The sequence below is a fragment of the Onychomys torridus genome, chromosome 9 (genome assembly GCF_903995425.1).
Source record: "Onychomys torridus chromosome 9, mOncTor1.1, whole genome shotgun sequence".
In the NCBI taxonomy this organism is placed as follows: Eukaryota; Metazoa; Chordata; class Mammalia; order Rodentia; family Cricetidae; genus Onychomys; species Onychomys torridus.
In genome coordinates this window covers 3618357-3636911 of record NC_050451.1, presented here as the reverse complement: position 1 = coordinate 3636911, position 18555 = coordinate 3618357, and the positions used below count along the sequence as shown (strand labels likewise).

General features: G+C 45.7%; 1 protein-coding gene and 1 pseudogene across 1 annotated transcript; both read right to left on the bottom strand.

Moving 5' to 3' along the window:
• Positions 1-920: 920 nt before the first annotated feature.
• Positions 921-7836, bottom strand: Selenok (selenoprotein K). The gene is made up of 4 exons (XM_036200099.1): positions 7724-7836; positions 4428-4518; positions 1793-1876; positions 921-1014 (listed from the first exon to the last, which is right to left on the bottom strand). The coding sequence occupies exons 1-4, from the start codon at positions 7740-7742 to the stop codon at positions 921-923; spliced, it is 288 nt and encodes a 95-aa protein (XP_036055992.1). The 5' UTR covers positions 7743-7836.
• Positions 7837-11288: 3452 nt separating this feature from the next.
• On the bottom strand, positions 11289-12754 carry LOC118591156 (annotated as a pseudogene).
• Positions 12755-18555: the final 5801 nt, after the last annotated feature.

The following is an 18555-nucleotide window of genomic DNA, read 5'->3' as shown; positions in this document are numbered from 1 at the left end:
TACAAAAAAGATAAGGAGACAAACATGTACATTTATCTAACTGCATGTCAGTCAGGCCAGATCCTGCAGAGGGAATTCCCAGCATGACCTCATTTATCTGTGAGGACACAGAGCAGCAGTCCTTGTTTAGACATACACCATCTTGTCCTGCATAAGCTGTTCTTCACCTCTTCTTGATGGTTTCCTTCTACACATGTGTATGTCTAGTTGTCTGCTCCATAGAGCAGACGTTTACCTAAAAGAGGTTCAAATAATTAGCTCCTGCTTATTAAACTGGAACTCTCTCTCCCTCTCTCTTTCTCCCCTCTCAGTGCCCACCCCTCTCTCTCTCATACACGCCAACATGAAGTTCCTGAGGGGTAGGGACAGTGAAGGGGACTGGCAGCCAGGGAAGTCCAGAGGAAAGGATGGGAGAAAAAGAGGAAAAAAAAAATACAAATCTTTTCTCAACTGATATTTCAATAATAAAGTCAATGAATGTTTAAGAATTAAGATATATCTTTCTAAATGTACAATACGAAACTTCTAGAGATGGCGTGGCAGTTAAGAGCACTTGCTGCTCTTGCAACATACAAGAGATGGTTGTTCAGCACCCATCTAGGTGGCTTACCACAACTGGCAACTCCCGCTCCAGAAGGACTCAACTCTTTTCTGATCTCCATGGGCACCCATGCACATATGTGCATACATACATAAATGCAGACACACACACAAAAACCAACTGCAGGGGATCCAGTGCCCTCTTCTGGCCTCCTCTGGTACCATGCACACATTCAGTGCACTTACATGCAAGCAAAACACTCAAACACAAAATAAAAATAATGTTAAAAAAAAACCCTACAACTTCTGTTTTCCTAATCAAAATATTCCTAAGGAGACATTTTCAAATAAAGTCCTGTAAACTAATTCCAGATTTTAAGTTACCTTCCTCATCCGCCAGCCATTGGAGGAGGGCTGGGGCCTTGAAGATGACTGATTCGACCCATTCTTCTTCGAGGAGGGTTTCCTGGTGGCCTAATGAAAGAGAAAGTATCTACTGTTTGGTAAACCCAGTGTTAATTGGTTCTCTCTTGCTATGTAGTCCTGCCTAGCCTGTAATTTGCTATATAGGCCAAGCTGGCCTTGAACTTGGATTCTGTCTGGGAGACTGAGGCAGGAAGATTATCAGAGATTCAAGGCCAGCCTAGGAAATGACCAGGCCAACATCTCTGCAAAGCAAAACCTTATCTCAAAAAACAAAACCAAACAAAGCACACAGCCTTGTTAAAATAGCAACTACCATGTACATTGGTGTGATAGGTAACTTGGCTGCCAACTTGACACACCTAGGGAGATGGAACCTCAACCGAGAAATTACCTCCATCAGATTGGCCCCCAGGGCATGCTTGTGATTGCTAATCACTAATAGCCAACTATAGATAGAGCCACTCCTGAACAGGTGGGCCTGGGCTGTAGAGTGAAGGTAGCTAAGCAAGCTGGATAAAGCAAGTCAAAAACCAGCTTTTCTCCATGGTCTCTGCTTCAATACCTGCTTTTACTTCCCTGGAGGACGGACTGTAACCTGAAAGCTGAAATCAACTTTCCTTGCCCAAGTTGCTTGTGGTCAATGCTTTCTCACAGCAATGGAGAAGTGAACTCTAAGTCAGGAACCAAAAATCCTTGACTTTTAATTTATAGTAACTTGTTAATTTTGTGAAATGGGGTTTAATCTTTTAATTTCTACAAGCCTATCTCAAATAACAAAATGAGGACACAAAGGCAAACACTTATCAGTAAGGAAGGCTGCACATACCCTCTTCCATCATCATATCTGGAATCAGATGAGCTTCCATAGCCTCTTCTTTTTTTCACATCTTGCTGAAGCAGAGTTTTGAAACTGAAACAAGGGCAGAAACAACAGTAATATCACTCTGGTCCCATCAAATAGACTCCCATTGTCTTCATTATCATCTGAGAGGTAACTAACCCGACTTAGTAGCTTACGCCTACACTTCATGCTGAACCTAGCTAGCCGGACAACATCTAGCATAAGTGTGTGTCTAAACAGGATGTGCCATGTTTTATGCCAAAGCCACCTGTCCCTGTACTTCTTATTGCTAGTAACTCCTGCAGACAGCATGAAACCAGAGTCCTCATCAGTTTCATTCTTCCGGTTAGGTTTCAACATAATCTATTTTTACAGTATCTTACAGTCATCACCCCCACTAACTTATTCTGTTTTCACAGTAGTATCTTACATTCACCGTGCCTGCAGTTCCTCTGCCAACAGCTTACCTGACATCACCTTGGGGAAGAGATGAGGATATTATAGTCAGAGGCACAACACTTCTCAGAATACATATATATTAAAAAAGCAATTTTCTTTCTTTCCTTTTTTCCTTCTTGTTCTTCTTCTCTCCCCTCTCCCCCCACCAAAGACAAGGTCTTACTATGTGTATAGTCCTGGCTGGCCTAGAACACTGCTATCTCTGCCTTCTGAAGGCTGGGATTAAAAGTGTATGCCACCACACCTAGCCCGATTTTCTAATTTCTTAGACAGTGTTAACTAAGGCAAAACAACAGACAATATAGTTAGGTGACATTTGTAAGTCATTACATTTTGCACTGGTCAATTTAAGTTAGGGCCTTTTCTTGTCCCTTCTTGGGTAACTTCCTCCATGACACTCATCCCACTATCCCCTGCAATAGAAAAACATTTACTGATCCTGTGCTTGTCTCAGTTAGGGTTACCCTTGCTGCACTGAAACACTGACCAAAAGCAAATGGGGAGGAAAAGGTTTGTTCGGCTTACACTTCTACATTGTAATCCATCACTGAAGGAAGTCAGGACAGGAACTGAAGCAGGGCAGGAACCTGGAGGCAGGAGCTGATGTCCCGGCCACGGAGGGTTATTGTTTACTGGCTTGTCCAGACCCCTTTCTTATGGAACCTAAGGGTGTCCCGACCCACAGTGGGCTGGGCCCTCCCTTATCATTCACTAATTAAGAAAATGCCCTACAGGCCTGCCTATAGCCTGATCTTATGGAGGCATTTTCTCAATTGATAACTTTTAGAAAACTCTAGCTTGTGTCAAGTTGACATAAAACTAGTCAGCACAGCACCTAAATGAAGGAAGGGACTCTTTACAACCATGAGACACTCAAACTCAGGACAAGTAAGACTTGTTAGTGACTGACTGGTAATTTTGATAGTAACAGCCTGTAAAAGACAAAAGACAAAAAAACAGCAAAACAAAACCAACCCTCATTTAATAAAGAACTGCTTGGTATGACTGAGAAGTTTAAATTTTTGTTTCTTCTTCTTCTTCTTTTTTTTTTTTTTTTTTGGTTTTTCGAGACAGGGTTTCTCTGTGTAGCTTTGTGCCTTTCCTGGAACTCGCTTTGGAGACCAGGCTGGCCTCGAACTCACAAAGATCTACCTGCCTCTGCCTCCCTAGTGCTGGCATTAAAGGCGTGCGCCACCACTGCCCGGCTTGACTTCTAATCCTTCATTAAGAGTTCAGACCCAGGAGTGGTGGGATATTCCTATAATTTCAACATTTAGGAGGCCAAGGCAGGAAGACTACAATGAATTCTAGGCCATCTCTGACTCTGTACATAATGTAACACTAATCCAGTTATATAGGGCTATTTAGCAACACTTGGTCTCAAAAACCAAAACAAAAAATACAAGAAAAGCAAAGTAACCTGACAGTAGAACAAGGTCTGGCTGTAAGCTGACATGGCCACCATAAAGGTTCAGGCAGTCAAGCTCACTAACTCAACACTGTATTTATAATTGTAAGAAGGCTTAATCTTACTCTGTAAAGCTATTTAAATAATTGCAATAGGTACTTCTGCTTCCTTGTGCAGTGGACTGTGGTTACTACAGAGACTCACAGCTGGTCAAAGTGTAGACAATAAGGGTCTACGGAGTGAGAATAAGGGTCAGCCATGAGTGAGTATCTACATCACACAATCTCCCCAAAAGCGTAGGGAACAACATGGAAAAGAGAGAAAAGATTCTAAGAGCCAGAGGTCGGAAGAACTGGGACAAAACAGCGTGTCCTAGACGTGTTGCACTCACGAATTCTTCGAAGATGTGGGTGCTCACACAGAATCAAGCCAGTCAACAGTGGAGGGGGGAACATAAGCCCCTGAAGAGCTATCTGACAGCTGATGATTGCTAAAGGGAGGGGGAGTCAGTGTTCTTTAGGGGTGTGGTCCCAGACAATGCTCCAGGGGATGCGTCCACACCCATCTGGCCAGTAGTAAATATACTTAGTGGGTCATAAAGAGAAGCAAGGGTATGAGGTAGGAGGGGGCATGTGGATGGCATGGGCAGGGGGAAGTGAAGAAGAAGAGGGGATGAATATGATCAAAATACACTGTATACATGTATGAAATTCTTAAGTATAAATACAACTAACTAAATGCTTTTATACTTACAAAAAAACCACAAATTCTGCTATTCCCCAGAAGAAATCTGTTATAAAAGACAATCTCCATGGGGACTGATTCCGGTTGTCCAATACTTGTCCTATAGGGAGAAGAAAATAGATAGAGTGGCAGAGTCCACAACTTGGCATTGCATTTAATCAATAAGTTTGGGTTTTAATTTGTCCACTATTTCAAAATAGTCATGAGAGGTCCAGTTTGAGTGACGTAAAATTCTGAGATCTAGAGTTCATTCCTTTGGCAACGTGTTTCTAGCATAACATTTACCATTTTGAGTACACAGTTGTATAAGCACATCCACAAACATCACCACTGCCTACCTCCAAAACTACTTTGTTTCCCCACCTGAATTCGACCCAGTCAACTTTGACTTCCCATTACTTCTTCTCTGTAACCCTTGGCAACCACCAATCTACTTTTTGCCTCTGTAAATTACTGTAGAATCTCACACAAAAGGAATTAAGCCATTTCCATGTTTTGTGATTAGCTTGTTTCACTTAGCATCATTTGGGGTTTAGCCACATGACAGCCTATCAAAGTTCCTTTCCTTTAAAAAAACTGGCCAATATTCATATATATATATATATATATATATATATATATATATATATAGAGAGAGAGAGAGAGAGAGAGAGAGATAGATAGATGAGATAGATATAGATAGATAGATATAGATATATAGATATATATAGTTCATTCACTTGTCAAAGGCAATTTCAATCTTCTATTATGAATCATACCACTATGAGCATGAATATACAAACATCTGTTTATTCAAGCATTTTGAAGAAAAGCAATGGGTTGGATGAGATGCTTACACTAATTCTATTTCTTCTTTTCTTTTGAGATAGAGTCCCACTAGGCAGCCTTGGCTGGCCGTGAACTCAGAGAGGTGCTGGCCTGCCTCCAGAGTGCAGGGATGAAAGGTGTGCGCCAACACAAGTGGCAGCATCCATTTTCTTAAAGGTGTTCAGAGAATTTTTTTCCCACACTTGCAAAGTCTCTCACCTGTACAAAAGGTTATTTAGATATACAGATCTTTGAGTTTTTTGTATATCTTTTTGTTTGTTTTTCTTTTCTCCCCCCTGAGCTGAGGCCCGAACCCAGGGCCTTGAGCTTGCTAGGCAAGCGTTCTACCACTGAGCTAAATCCCCAAGCCCCCCTCCCCCGCCTTTTTTTTTTTTTGTTTTTGTGAGACAGGGTTTCTCTGTGTAGCTTTGCGCCTTTCCTGGAACTCACTTGGTAGACCAGGCTGGCCTCGAACTCACAGAGATCCGCCTGGCTCTGCCTCCCGAGTGCTGGGATTAAAGGAGTGTGATGCCACCGCTCCTAGATATACAGATCTTTAGAATCAGTTATTTTGATAAATTTCTTATACAAAGAATCTATATGGTCCAAGCACTGAAAAGATGTTAATTTGTTCTTTATTAAAATACCCAGTATTTTCTGTAACGCTGTGCTCTTGAGTAAATAATAGACTCTTCTTTGTCTCAAGCAAGACTGAACCTCTAACATAAAAGTTGGTTTCAGGTTTACATATCAAGAAGTCAAGGGTATTCCGGTGGGAGAACAGCTGTTCATCAACCACCTGACTTCTCCGTGATCTGAAGGTGATCTGAAGGGCTTTGCAGCTTCCCTCCATCCCTCTTTCAGGGTTTATCTTTCCTTAACCAGCTCACTTCTAGTTATTCCCTGAGGCAGAGAAGAAAAGAGGCTGACAGTCAATGGGTGAAGTGATGAACTCTGCTGCGTTGGCTTCTGAGGAAAATTATCCCAGAGCTACCCAGCATACTGGATTGGGATAAAGGTGTCATCTGGAGGTAAGAATCATCTATGAAGTACTGATAAATTACAGTACCAAGATGATGGATCCAATTGTAGTCCATCAATTATTCCTTTGTGATTCTAAAGAACTAACTGCATATCCACCATTCTACATGGCTCTTTGCACTCTCCTAAATTCTAAAGAGAGAACCTTTACAACTCGGTGTCCCCACAGGGTAATAATATGTTTGAATAAAGTTGCATCTGTCAAACAACAAAAGGTGTTAAAGTCCTAACATGACACATATTACAACACTCTACATACTCTAATTACACTTTATGTAATTATTTAATAATGCAGGAAGCTAGTTACCTCAACCACAAATAATAAATTAAAATCTGTAAGCACCCAAAACTAAGCTGCAACGTTGACGATCCCTTTAAACCCCATCACAGCACCTATCTCAAAGCTTTGTCATCTGGAGTTGGAATTCCGAAAAGCCCAAAATTCAAAGTGCTCCCAGCCAAAAGACTTTTCCCGGATACCTTCATCTCTGGAGATACACAGATGAATCAAATACAACCACACCTACTTCCAGGAACCCAAGACGATTGCACTAGGGATTTTCAGCTACGCCACACACGTTCTGGCACTGATGTGGCTTAGTCATGCAGTACCTTTTCTAAGTTTTCTTGTGAATTGTCTTTCTCCGATTTTCTATTTGAGAGACTTGCTCCCCACGTTCTTTCAAATCGGGGCAAAATCTTGGGCTTGGAACTAGCAATACTCTTAGGGGAGGAAACCTATCAGAACTTTTGTTTTGCCTGGCATGGTAGTACGTTCCTTTAATCCCAGCACGCAGAAGACAGGGAGAGAGGCAGGAGGATCGCTATGAACTGGCAGCCAGCCTGGTGTGCACAGTGAGTCCCAGGGCAGACAAAACTACAAAGTGAGACCCTGTTTCAAAAAATTTTCATGTTCGTGCTAGTTCTGCCTTGTTCTTGTTGTTGTTATTTTACACTATTAGGGCGGCCTCCTCCACATCAGCGCCCAGTGGCCAGATGGGCAATAGGTCATACTGGAGCCAGCCTGAGTTTGAATTCGACCGAAGTCCTATACTGACTGCCTTTGTGATCAGGAACGAGCTATGCAAGCTCTCTGCGTTTCAGTCTGCATCCGAAAATCTGGGGTAGGAAAGCACCATCCGAACAGGACAGTTAGAAGATGACCGAGATGGTTAAACAGAGAATGCCGTGTAACAGTGGCCCAACACAAAAGCGCTCTGTACACACTGCCATCACCCGGGGAGGCTACCGGCGCCCGAGGAGAACACACTCGCAAATGAGAGGCCTCCGCTGAGGCCAGCGGGGCTCCGGGGCCGGGACCTTCGGGACGCGCCTCGGGTCCCGCCGCCTTCGCTTCCGACTCCTCCCGGCTTGGGGAACTGATGTGGGGGAGGCCGCCCTAAGCTCCGACCCGGCGGGCGAGGGCAGATGGAGCCCAGGGCAAGGCCCTCACTCACCATTCGAGATGTAAACCATCTTCCCTCGGCAGCCCGCTTCCAAACGGCTGGGCAGACCAGCCCCCTGCAGCTTCCGTAGCTCGCCTCCCCGCCCTTACGTCACAGGCCTGGACTAGAAGCCCGGAGGGAGGTGGGTAGAGCTCATTGGCTGCTGGGAGATAAGTCCCGCCTCCACGTCCCGCCCATCACAGAAGTAACTTCCGCTGGCGGGGACTCTGTTCCCGTCAGGAAGCCGGATATGACGTTTAGGAGCCTGAACGCCTTTTTTTCCCCCTAACTAGTTTCCGGTTTGCTAGTGGAGTCTTTGATGCCGGGGCCCCACCAACCGGAAGAGCCTTGGCGGCGGTCAGTCCCTTAGCTTTCCAGACGTGTTTCTGTTGTGTGGTGTGGGACAGGCCCTGAGGTGACGGCTCACACATGAAGAGCCTCATCATCAGGTTTTGGAGAACTCACTGCTAGGTCCCTTTAAACCAGTATTTCTGCTTTGACGTCACACCACGTGGCTTTTGTTCGGCTTTTAAAACACGGTCTCACTCTATTCCCGGCCTGGAACTTGAAAGACCCCAGAGCCCTGGGATACTTTCGTCTGCGAGAGGGCTCCCCCAGAAACCAAGATTCCAAACCAGCAGATGCAACGCGCATGAGGAATGTATTCAGCACTGGCGCAAGTGGGCTCTCTGTCCTGGCTCTGAAACTTTTTACTTATTTCCAGGGAGAGGATGGGTCAGTGTCTAACGCAAGCAAGTTTACAGAAGCAAAGTCAGCAATTTGCAATTGTAAAATGTATCTCTAATTTTTTTTTCCTCATTCCCTCCTTTTTCTTTGGACTAATTTTAATCTTAAAATTTAGGGTGTCTGTATATTATCTTGTGGAGTGTCAGTCGTTCTGGGGGGGTGGTCGCCTTCAGTTAACCAGACGACCTGTCCAGTAGCAGTGCTGACTTCCCAAACCAGATGTTGGGGGGAGTGTGGATTAGCTGCTGAGCTAGCTCCTAGGTTACAGGGTAAAAGTACCAGTAGGAGAAACAATACCAGCTCGGCGGACTCGAAGTTTAAGGGGATTACTAGTCTTTTCCAATTTCCAGTCGGGTCCCGGCTGGGGTGCTGGCTTAAGATGGGAGGCATGGATCCAGGCAGCGATGCCATCGACCTTTACTGCCATGGGGGTGGTCAGCAGCACAGTGTATGGGCCCTTCCAACGAGGCTCGAGGGTCCTGGATTGGTGTCTTCTCACGTACACTTCGTCGCCGATCTGGAAGGGGTGTGGGACAGTGGAGCTCCCAGCTGTATAGACGGCGGCCAAGGGCTTCCACACCAGTCTCTGGATGAGTTGTAGGGCTCACAGCCACACCTGCAAACTTTGGGTATTTGCCAAGGAATCAATGGCAGGGTCAAGGAAATCTGCTATAGGAGGGGGTCCCCCATATAGGATTTCGTAGGGAGTCAGTCCATGGCTCGATGGAATGTTTCGAGCTCTAAACAGGGCCATGAGAAGGAGTTGGACCCAGTCTTTAGTGCCAGTTTCTAGGGCTAATTTAGTTAGGGTCTCTTTAATCGTTCTGTTTATTCGCCCTACCTGTCCTGAACTTTGGGGTCTGTAAGTGTAATGTAATTTCCAATTTATCCCCAAAAGCTTGGCCACCATCTGACTTACCTGAGAGACGAAAGCAGGGCCATTACCTGACCCTATTACCTTAGGGAGCCCAAATTGAGGAAAGATCTCTTCTAAAATCTTTTTGACCACCACTTGTGCTGTTTCTTGTTTGGTGGGGAAGGCTTCTGTCCAGCCGGAGAAGGTATCTACAAAGACTAGGAGATATTTAACTCCATATTTGCCAGGCCTGATCTCGGTGAAATCAGTCTCCCAGTTGGTGCCGGGTCGTTTTCCTGACTCCAGCGGGTACCTGGAACCGGCCTGCATTGACCTTGGCACAGGGAATATAAGAGTCTACAACTTGTTTAATTATGCCCGATAAATCTGGAATGTAATGAAACTGTTCCTCTCTCTGTAAAAGAGTCTCTAGCTTTTTATAACCCAAGTGAGTCCAGCTGTGCAGGTAAGTGACCAGTCTCCTTGCATCCTTTTGGGGCAGTATAGTTTTATTTTTGTATTCCCAAGTTCTGGTTGAGTCATTAAAGGTTGCCTTTAACTTTTTGGCCATCTCTATGTCCTGATCTGAATACTGGAAGAGAGGCTGTTTGTTTGGCTGCCCTTCCTGGGATGTGGTTAAGGCAAGGGTTTGGTTTTGTAAGGCTGTCATCCTAGCAGTTTCATCCGCCAACCTGTTTTCTACCGCTACAGGGTCCCTCCCCACCTGGGGACCCGGACAATGGATGATGCCCCACCTTTTTAGGTAGGAAGAGGGCCTGTAGGAGGTCTAGGATTTCTTTTTTGTTTTTAATATCTTTTCCCGCTGAAGTTAACAGGCCCCGCCTTCGATAAATCTCTCCATGGACATGCGCAGTAGCAAAAGCATACTGGCTGTCTGTGTAAATGTTGACCTTTTTTCCCTGGGCCTTTGTCAATGCCTGCGTCAGGGCGATGAGTTCGGCCCTCTGTGCTGAGGTTCTGGGCTCCAGGGCCGACGCCCAGATGACTGTGGTCCCATCTACTACTGCTGCCCCTGCCTTTCGCTCACCGTTATGCAGGAAACTGCTCCCATCCGTGTACCAGGTGTGTTCAGCATCTGGCAGAGGTTGGTCAGTTAAGTCTTCACGGGTCCCATGTACTTTTGCCAGGATTTGATGACAATCATGTTCGATGGAGAGGTGAGAGTCCGAGTCTGGAAGTAGAGTCACTGGGTTGAGAGAGACTGCAGCCCCGAACCGAATCCAGTCGGGATTTAATAGCATTGTCTGGTAATGGGTGATCTGGGCATTTGAAAGCCATCCGTCAGGGGGCTGGCGAATAACTGTCTCTATGGCATGGGGGGCCGTCACTGTCAAGGGCTGTCCCAAGGTTAGCTTATCAGAGTCTTTTACCAATATGGCCATAGCTGCAATGATACGGAGACATGGGGGCCATCCGGCCACCATATTGTCCAGTTTCTTTGAAAAGTAGGCCACCGGTCTTTTCCAGGGCCCTAATTTTTGGGTCAAAACTCCTTTTGCAATTCCCTGTCATTCATCCACATATAAAGTGAATGGCCTGGTCACATCTGGGAGGCCCAAAGCCGGAGCTGATAATAAGGCCTTTTTAATTCAATTAAAGGCCTGTTGTTGTTCTTTTTCCCAACGGAATGGGGCATTGGCCTTGGTAAGGGGATACAGAGGGGCTGTCAGCTCAGTAAATCCTGGTATCCATAAGCGACAAAATCCAGCGCTTCCCAAGAACTCCCTCAGGGCCCGTGCACTTGTGGGCGGTGGGATCTGGGTGATGGCTTGTTTACCACCCTCTGTTAGCCACTTCTGTCCTCCTTCCAGCTTATAGCCCAGGTAGGTCACTTGTCTGACACAAATTTGGGCCTCTTTAGCTGAGGCCCTATACCCTAATTCCCCTAGCCTTTTTAACAGGGCCCCGGTACCTTTTAGACAGTCTTCTCAAGTCTTGGCTGCTAGGAGCAGGTCATCTACATACTGCAGAAGAGCGAACTGAGGATGGCTGACTCTGAGGGCTTTTATGTAATCGATGTTCATCCTCCAGGTGCAGAGTTAGGACTTGGAGGGGCTGCCCTTGGGGTCCCCTAACGGAGGCCCCTTTTTCTTGGAAGTAAATCTGGGCTCCTACTTTTGAGAGGAGGTCTCTCCCCAACAATGGATAGGGGCAATCTGGAACTAGGAGGAATGAGTGAGTGACTAACCCCGTCCCAAGGTGTAGTTTTCGCTCAGTCATCCATCGGTACAGCTTTCCTCCCATGGCCCCCTGTACCCAGGACGTCTTAGAACTCAAGGGACCTCTTGATTGGGTTAGGACCGAATGTTGGGCACCGGTGTCAACAAGGAAGGTTACTGGTTGGCCCCCCACTCGAAGGGTTTTCCAGGGCTCAGGGTGGGGCTTCCTGGCCCTGAGTGTCCTAGTCTTCATCATCCTGTAGGGACAATATTTCTGCCGACTTCCAGGTCCCCCTTGTCTGTCTTTTATTTTTAGGGCAGTCCTTGGCCCAGTGTCCTATTTCCTTACAATATGCACACTGGTCACAGCTCACTTGAGGTCTTTTTTTGTCTCCCAGGCCCCTACCTAACCTAGCCCCTCTCTCTTCTGGCTGTCGCACTACGGTGGCCAAGATTTTGCTTAGCTCCCCAGTACGCCTCTTGTCTCGCTTATCCTCTCTGTCCTCCTGCTTCCTACGCAGTCTTTCTTTCTTTTTTTCTTGTGTCTCTCTTTTATTAAAAATCTTTTCTGCTTTCTTGACTAAATCCTGCAAGGTGTATCCCTGAAGCCCCTCCAACCGCTGTAGCTTAGTCCGTATGTCTGGGGCTGATTGCCCGATAAAGGACATGATGACATTGGATTGCCTATCTGCAGCAGAGGGGTCAAAGGGCATATACATACGATATCCTTCCATCAACCTCTCTAGGAATCCTGTGGGTGTTTCCTCAGCCCCCTGTATTATCGCACGTACCTTGGCCAAATTGGTGGGGCGCCTTCCAGCCCCTTTGAGATCCGCCAACAGAACCTGGCGATAAAGACGGAGCCGCTCCCTACCAGCTGCCGTGTTGAAGTCCCAATCAAGGCGTTAACGGGAACATTTCATCGATCTTATTAGGCAACTGCATCTGTCTGCCATCTTCTCCTGGAACATTTTTGCGAGCCTCTAGGAACACCCGCTGCCATTCCTCCATGGTGAGGAGAGTCTGTAAGAGCTGCTGACAATCGTCCCAAGTGGGCTGGTGGGTTAACAGAATGGATTCAATTAAGCCTGTCAGGGCTTGAGGGTCTTGTGAAAAGGATGGGTTGTGAGTTTTCCAGTTATATAAGTCTGAAGTGGAAAAAGGCCAATACTGAAATTGGCCGGCCACTGTCTGGAGGGGAAGAGCATGGGCTGTCCAGACCCCCTCACTGTCCCCTCGTCGATCACAGCGGAGGCGCATATGACTGCTGGGAGGTGGTGAGGGAGCCAGAGGCGGTGGTAGCACCTGGGGACCCGCCTCGGTTCAGTGGAGTCTGGGGAGGAAGCAGGTGGGGAAAGGGAGCCCTCTAGGGGGCCCCTTTTTTTTTGTATCGAGCGAGCGGGTTGGGCATAAGGTGGTGGGGGGTCTAACAGTAGCGAATCTGTCTGATCATCAGATAAAACAGGGGGAGGTGAGGAGGAAGAGTCCTTAGCTTTAAACCCGGACAATTCTTTTAGGGGATAGAGGGAAGATGAGGGTGGAGGGAGGGGAACAAGGGGAGTGGACGGAGGCTGGGGAACAAGGTGTGGGGAGGGAGGCTGGGGAACAAGGGGTGTGGACAGAGTCTGGGGAACAAGGGGTGTGGACGGAGACTGGGGAACAAGGGGAATGGACGGAGGCTGGGGAAGGAAGGGCTTGATCCACTTTGGGGGATCTCAGACAAGATCCTCCCAAATGACTATGTAGGGGACCTAATCAGGGTGTCCATGAGGGCTGGGCTGAAAAAACTCAAGCCTTCACCTGTAAGAGAACATCGAGATTAAAAGAGCCATCCTTTGGCCACCCTACATTAAAAGCAGGCCATTCTGAAGAACAGAATGTGATCCATTTCTTTTTCCGGACCTCCAGTGACAAGTTGTGGGCCCGGGTTGTAACATCTTTAGAGTGATCTAAAGTGAGGCTTAAGGGGGTTGTTAGTCATTGTCCCATTTTTCTAGAGGCCACAAGACAGACAACAAAGACAATCAACATTAAACAGAAACAAACAAGACTAGACAAACACCGCACGGTGCCGAGTGAGTACAAATGAGGAAGGAAACTTCAAATGGGAGGGTCCGGCCGTGCCTTAACTCCCTAGAACAAAGAGACACTTGGATCTCTTCCTCCCTCCAAACGACCCTAGAGTGGAACTCCAGGGCGGGACCAGGGGTCTGGGCACGTCTGCCTTCCCCACTGGCCCAAATACAAATTCAGATACAAGTCCTGTACAGGCACTTTTGGATCCCAAAACATAGAACAAAAAAACAACAAACATTAAAGACATGAAACGTTAGAGCTCTGTCTTACCTCCAACTGGCCTTGGAATTTGGGTCTGGGAGTGCCCAAATCCCGGACGAGCCCCCAAATGAAAGACCCCAGACCCCTGGGATACTTTCGTCTGTGAGAGGGCTCCCCCAGAAACCAAGATTCCAAACCAGCAGATGCAACACGCATGAGGAATGTATTCAGCACTGGCACAAGTGGGCTCTCTGTCCTGGTCAGTCAGAGAGCCCCGAGCAGCGGTTACAAGCATTTTTAAAGGCAGAAACTACAAAATTAGCATAAGATACCAGGTGCCCCGGGTTTGGCCCAATTTAAAAATCATCATATATTTCAGCAATCATTTTGTTACGCGGGATATTTTGTAACATTAGTCGTAAACTGGTTGGCTTAGGGGAGGTCTAGGGGGAGCGGTTACTCTGGAGGGGAGTTCGCATAGTTACAGGTTTGTGATTGGCTGACATTTGACCTAGTTTGCTGGAACCGCCAGATGGTCCTTATCTTGGGTCCCCTTTGAGGAATTTTTAAACAGGAACTTATTATTATTTTAATCTATAATTGCAGACCTTGTCCCAAGGCCGACGGCTGGGCTCTGAAACTTTTTACTTATTTCCAGGGAGAGGATGAGTCAGTGTCTAACACAAGCAAGTTTACAGAAGCAAAGTCAGCAATTTGCAATTGTAAAATGTATCTCTAATTTTTTTTCCCTCAGGATTAAAGGTGTAACCACCACCCAGCTAAGAAGTGGCGGTTTTTTGTTTGTTTTGTTTTGGTTTGGTTTTTTGAGACAGGGTTTCTCTGTAGCTTTGGTGCCTGTCCTGGAACTCGCTTTGTAGCCCAGGCTGGCCTCGAACTCACAGAGATCCGCCTGCCTCTGCCTCCCAAGTGCTGGGATTACAGGTGTGTGCCACCACCGCCCAGCAGAAGTGGCATTTTTAAAATAGCTCTATCGAGGCAGCTAGGAAAAAGGAAATCAACTGCAGAGTAACAGTTTTCCCTGCTTCTCAGCATTGCAGAAGTGATATATGCATTAGAAGTCAGGTCTTGGGCATTCAGTAAATTTGAACCTATATTCCTCACTGCTCCAGCTCTTGTTCAGCAGGCCTTTGTACTTGGCTGTTCTCTCTACTGTAGAGAGCTAATGTCCTTCCCCCCCTTGCTTTATTTTGTTTTTCTGTTTAGTTCTCAAACTCCATGTCATTTGTGGAAGAACCCTATATCCCCTTCCTTAAAAGGAAAATAAGTAAGTTTTGGAACCAATTATGCTTTAACAATGTTAGATAAGAAAGTATTTAAAACTGAGCAGGGTAGCACAGGCCTTTAATCCCAATGCTCAGGAAGCCAAGGCAGGTCAGTCTCAGCCTGGTCTATACAGGACGTTCCAGGACAGCCTGGTCTACATAGTGAGACCCACAAATGTTCCACAAATGTTAAGTGAACTTCCACAAATGTTAAGTAAAGTGTGGTGGCATATACCTGTACATGAGTACAGTCTGTGCTTCATAGTGACATCCTGTCTACACAAACAAAAAATAGTATATTCTAATAACTAGAACCAACAAAGATTTTTAAATACATGTTGTTTTGAGAGGAAGCATCCCCTGTGCTTCAAACCTTGTATACTAGGACAAGACAATCAATATCCTTCATTTCATTTGAGACAGTTGTAGTCCAATGATAGAGGATCCATTTTTGCTAAAATACGGAAGAGAGAAGGTTATTTTTCCTTTGTGGTATGCGTGTGAGGGGTGGGGAGGTGTGCTTGTGGAGCTCAGAGGCTGATGGGTGTTTTTCTCCATTGCTTTCCACTGGAACATGGAACTAGCCACTGGTTAGAGAGCTCTGGCCACCTGCCTGTCTCATCCTCCAGAACTAGGGTTACAGATGAGTGCAACCACCTGGCTTTTATGTGACTGCTGGGGAATCTAAATTAAGGCTTTTTATCTGCCTCAAAGTCACTTTACCCACTGAGCCGGCTTGCCAACCTGGTCAGTGATTTTTCTCCAGGGCCGTTTCAGTCCTCAGCTAGATCAGGTCTCTTTTGCTTCCCTGTACTCTAGTTGCCTTCTGAGTTTTGCCATACTTAAGCAGTTTTCCAAACTGCAACAAGAATGAGTTATTTTACAAGCATCTTTCTTTGGCTTAGAACCTGTTAGACACTAAAATTGTAGTGATTTCCTGTTGCTCTTCCAGTCTAGGCCCTTTTCATCATCTACTGTTATACCAGGGTCTGTCCACTTGATGCCCCCCAGCTTCCTGCTACACATTCCTACCCAAACCACATTCCTTGGGCAATGATTTTTTTTTAAGCTTTATGAACACCCCAAGACTTCTCATTTTCCCAAACTTGCACATACCTTTTCTTTCTGTGACACTTTAGCTGATTGCTTGCCCATTCAGTATCTTTCATTCTTTGGCTGTCAGCCCAAGTGTCAACATTTCAGAATGTCCTTCCTTGACTGTTCATCTCTGGTCATTTATTCATAGTTCTTATCACAATATGAAATTATTAACCTGATTATTTAGTTTTGTGACTTCCCTAATAAATGTTAAGGGATTGGGAACTCTATCTTTGTGCCCTTAAACAAGGTGTGGTGGTGTGTGTTGGTTAAGTGGTGCTCCTGGCTGGCTGTCACCCATGGCGGCCATGCTGATGGCGGCCATACTGATGGAAGAGAGTGCTGGATGCTGTGGTGGCGGAAGAATCACCAGTCATGGTTACCTTTCTAGAGCTTTTTGAGAGGGGGGAGGAGACAGAGAGAGAGAGGGAATCAGAGAGAGAAAAAGTCAGACTGCGTGGAGGGGAATACAGAAAAGAGTGGGCACAGAGAGGGCATGCCCATTTTTTAGGATGTGACGCTGTTGCAGGCTGGTGACGTATGACATAATCCTTACAGTGTGCACTTGTAATCTGAGCACTTGGAAGGCTTAGGCAGGGGTATTGTGAGTTGTGGGCAGCCTGAATTACATTGTAAGTTCCAGGCCAGCTGTTGTCACAGAGTGAGACCTTGTCTCTACAAACAGCACCAGTGGCCACACAAAAGATGGGAGCAAACACTGCCATCCGACTCCCAGATCCTCCCTCTTTATTCTTCTGTTTAGATTTCATTCCCAAGTCTCCAATATATCATCAATCTTTATATTTAATAAATTAGAATACAGATTATGTGCTGTATGACTTCAAGTACTATAGTTTTTACTACTTTTATTAACACGCTGACTCGGTACAATACATTTTATGGTCCTTGTATCTTGTGTTGTTTTTCTCTAACACCTATAGTAATATTGAAATAAAAAGATGCAGTGCATGCAGCATGGTGTCTCTGCAACAAGATTCCCAGGTTTGACTCCGTGCCTTAGTGAGGCTGGCATAGCACTGTTTAACAAGTCCTACTGTCCAGTAGGACTTCATTGACAGGTAAATGCTAGGATATTCTCTCAGTTCTGATATTCTTTCAGAACCATTATTTATTTATTTATTTATTTGTTTGTTTTTGTGTGTGTGTGTGTGTGTGTGTGTGTGTGTGTGTACATGCCACTGCATGCATGTGGAGATAAGAGGACAATTTTTGAGAATTGGTTCTTTTCTATCCAGGGAATCCAACTCAGGAAAAAAGTCTTGGTGTCAAAAGCCCTTGTCCTTGGAGCCATCTTGTGCCTTCATACTTTTTCGAGATAGGGTCCTCCTGTGTAACCTCAGGCTAGCCTCATACTCACACTCTTCGCACCTCTATCTCTCAGTGCTGGGAGAGCAGGTGTGTGCCACTGCATCCAGATAAACTGATTCTTTGTTTTGAGATGAGCTCACACCATTTAGCCCAGGCTGGCCCTCCTTCTTCATCCTCCTCAGTGCTAAAGTTACTGTTGCCACCAAGCCTGGATTCTCTTGAATGTTGGCCAAGCAGTTCCTCATTACCACTAGCTCTTTAATTTTTAAAAGCCACCTTTCTCATGTTGTTCAGATCCTTTTAGCTGTCTTCTGAAGGAGAGTTAGTGCATATTACTTAATCCTCTTTGACAGAAGTGGAAGATGTTACATGTGTTTTCTAAATCAATATAGTAGATTAGGTCTTAAATCATCAGACACTGCTTGGGTTCAACCTTTAAAAATGATGTTGTCAGCTGGGTGGTGGTAGCACACACCTTTAATCCCAGCACTCGGGCGGCAGAGCCAGGCGGATCTCTGTGAGTTCAAGGCCAGCCTGGGCTACCAAATGAGTTCTAGGAAAGGTACAAAGCTATACAGAGAAACCCTGTCTCGAAAAACAAACAAACAAACAAAAATGATGTTGTCTATGTGTAGACAGAACAACTCCTGTCTTCTTGTGTAGTCTGATTGGTGAATGTCTTTCTGTATGCTGTGAATTTGTGTTGCTCTAATTGGTTGATAAATAAAGCTGTTTGGCCAATAGTGAGGCAGAATAGGGTTAGGCAGGACATTCTAACTAGAAAGGAGGAAGTTGAAAGGCAGAACAGAGTCAGGAGATGCTGCCAGCCGCCACCTTAAGAAGTAAGATGTAAAGTATCCGTAAGCCACAAGCCACGTGGCAACTTATAGATTAATAAAAATGGGTTCATTTAAGATATAAGAACTAGATAGCAAGAAGCCTGCCACAGCCATATAGTTTATAAGTAATATAAGTCTTTGTGTTTACTTGGGTCTGAGTGGCTGTGGGCCCCGGGTGGGACTGGGGAAAACTCCAGCTACAGTAGTCAGCACACATCATTACTAATGAGCAGAA